We start from the raw sequence: 3038 nt of genomic DNA on the forward strand, positions 1-3038 counted from the left end.
AGCAGTTCACAGCCAGTTAGGGTCAGGGTTAGCGGGCCCAGTCACGCCGGTCCCGCCGGTCACCCAGATTTTAGGGTTAGCGTTCAGCCCGCCCCCGTGTTAGGGAAGCGGAAGCGGGCGCCTTGGCAGGCTGAGGCAGAGGAGCACCAGCTGGAGCGCCGCCGGCAGTTGCAGGCCATGGACATGACCGCCGCGATGCAGCACATGACCGGGCAGGCCCGCATGCAGTTCCGCGGCGTGCAGGCGCGCGCCATGGCCGCCATCCAGCAGGGCCAGAGCCCCATGGTGGCCATCATGCCCACGGGGGGCGGCAAGAGCATGTTGTTCATGTTGCCCGCGTGGGCCGTGCCCGGCGGCACCACGATCGTGGTGGTCCCGTTGATATCATTGCGCCAGGACATGGCGCGGCGGTGCCGGCAGCTGGGGGTGTCGTGCGTGGCGTGGGACCGCCAGCGGCCGCCGGACGAGGCCGCCATCGTGCTGGTGACGCCCGAGGCCGCGGTGACGGGCGATTTCCAATCGTTCATCAACCGCTTGGTGATGATGCGCCGGCTGGACCGCGTGGTGGTGGACGAGTGCCACATCATCATGAACGGCCAGAAGGATTTCCGGCCGCAGATGGCGCAGTTGGGCCGGTTGGTGCGCGCGCGGTGCCCGATGGTGTATTTGACCGCCACGTTACCCCCGCAGATGGAGGGCGAGTTCAGCCGGCGCATCCATTACCCGCGCGACCAGATATATGTGTATCGCGGACGCACCAGCCGCGGCAACGTGGCGTACCGCGTGTGGCGGCCCATGGTGGAAAGCCCGTACCAGTGGGAGCGGGATCCCGGCATCATCACGTTCATGCAGGCGCGCATCCAGCGGGCGCGGCAGGCCGGCAGCAGCAGCGGGAAGGTGGTGATATACACGAGCACGGTGCGGCAGGCGCAGGCAATGGCGGAGGTGTTCGGGTGCGAGGCGTACCACAGCAAGCAGGTGGACCGCGCGGGGGTGCTGGAGCGGTTTATCCAGGGGATCACGGACATGATCGCGGCCACCAACGCGTTGGGCATGGGGGTGGACATCCCAGACATCCGCGTGATATTCCACATTGGCATGCCGCGGACGTTGCTGGATTACGCGCAGGAGAGTGGGCGGGCCGGGCGGGACGGGCAGGCCAGCGAGGCCATCATCATCCAGCCAGATGGGATGGACGAGGTGGCAGGTGGTAGTAAGCGTCCGCGGGAGGAGGTTCAGGATCGGGATCTGGGTATAGATTTGGAGCAGGAGGCGCAGCGGGTGCGGAGATACATGGCAGGCGGAGGGTGCCGGCGGGTGGTTTTGGACGAGTATTTGGACGGGATCATCGACGGATACGAGCGGCAGCGGTGTGGGGATGCCAGTGGGGAGGAGGACGAGCAGGCGTGTGACCATTGCGATCCCGGTTGGCAGGAGGCCGCGCATGTAGCCGGCGGCGGCGGCAGCACCCCAGCAAGCGGTTCCCCAGCAGTTGGGGTTAGGGGTTGGCACGATACAGATACACCACCAGCAGCCCCCAGGCCCGGGCAGGCCACCACACCACCCGCGACCAACCCAGGGTTCAGGTTTGGAGAGGATGATAGCCCCGCGAGCAGCGGGATTATAAGCCAGATTGGGTACGAGCCACCAGCAGAGGCAGAGGCGGAGGCAGAGCAGGCAGCAGCCATGACACCACCAGCCACCGCAGAAGCATTAGGGTTAGGGTTCAGATCGGATCCAGCCAGCGGCAGGGCGGATCCCGGAGACGGCGAAGCGGGTAGGGGCCAGGGGAGGGTTGGCCCAAGCAGTTTGCAAGCGGTTAGGGTTCCAGCCAGCGCCAGCGGCGGCGGCAGCGGCCAGGCGTCGCAGTGGGCGGCGGGGGATATACATTTCCAGCAGCAGCACGCGCGGCAGTGGTTGGACGAGGAATTCGGGGAGCGAGAGGCGCGGCGGTGGCAGGATCGATGTTATATATGCGCGATGGCGCAGCAGGATGACCAGCATGATTTGTATTTATGCAGGCATGCCAGCAGCCAGGCCGCGAAGCAGTGGATGGTGCAGGTGCGGCAGAAGATCAAATACGCGCGGTACATTGGATGTTTCACATGCGGGATGCCGCAGACGATATGCCACGGGTGGAAGGGGGCGGCAGCCACAGGGTGTGAGTTCCGCGGGGTGTTGATCCCCATGGTGGCGTCCATGTTGTACGGGCCGTGGGGGGAAGGGATACAGGCAGCGTGGCAGCGCAGGTTGCAAGGGGTCGGGATTGACAGCCAGGACATAGAAGCAGTTACCAAGTGGTTAGGGCAGCGTAGTACGCACGGGCACAGCCAGTTGTTTGAGAGTTTTTGTTGGTTGCGGGGGATCAGCCAGGAGGTGGAGGGGGGTTGGTAACAGAGTGGAGTAGTCAGGTAATAAATCAGTTATTTAGTAGTTATGCAGGATTAGGGTTTAGTGGGAGAGGGATAGTAAAGGCATTTGATTTAGTAATTATTTAGTGTTTATCAAGCATTTGAATAGCATGTAAAAAGATTAGTAGAAAGATAGTAGACAAGGAAGTAGGTTATATAGAACATGGTAGATATATATATACATACACATATGTATATAGAGGATTGTTTAGACAGGGAGTTAGTACACATATATATATAGAAGTATAATATATATAGTAGGTAGAAGAGGAGTACAGGGTTAGGTAGTAGATAGAGGGATAGATAGATAATTAGATTAATTCCAGAGTTAGGGTTTAGGAGCAGTAATACAGGCAGCATGGTAGTGGTGGTTATGGCATGGACAGGCAGGACGTGGAAGCAGGTACCAAGTGGTTAGGGTAGTATAGTACGCGCGGGCACAGCCAGTTATTTATAAGTTTTTATTAGTTGCAGAGGGTAAGCCAAGAGGTGGAGGCAGAGCAGGCAGCAGGGGGCATAGATATATAAATAGTTAAGGGTTAGGGTAAGTAAGGGTGGTAGGAGGAGAAAATATATATAATATTTTACCATGATATTTTGGGCAGGAATATATATATATATATATAT

The 3038-nt window shown here is 59.1% G+C and overlaps 1 protein-coding gene across 1 annotated transcript; it reads left to right on the forward strand.

Annotated features, from left to right (window-relative positions):
• Window positions 1-177: 177 nt before the first annotated feature.
• On the forward strand, window positions 178-2394 carry BJX68DRAFT_273734 (P-loop containing nucleoside triphosphate hydrolase protein; the record flags this gene model as incomplete). The annotated part of the gene is made up of 1 exon (XM_071047533.1): window positions 178-2394. The coding sequence occupies one exon, from the start codon at window positions 178-180 to the stop codon at window positions 2392-2394; it is 2217 nt and encodes a 738-aa protein (XP_070891826.1).
• Window positions 2395-3038: the final 644 nt, after the last annotated feature.

Source organism: Aspergillus pseudodeflectus (assembly GCF_044049435.1).
Source record: "Aspergillus pseudodeflectus strain CBS 756.74 chromosome Unknown BJX68scaffold_164, whole genome shotgun sequence".
NCBI classification, from domain to species: Eukaryota; Fungi; Ascomycota; class Eurotiomycetes; order Eurotiales; family Aspergillaceae; genus Aspergillus; species Aspergillus pseudodeflectus.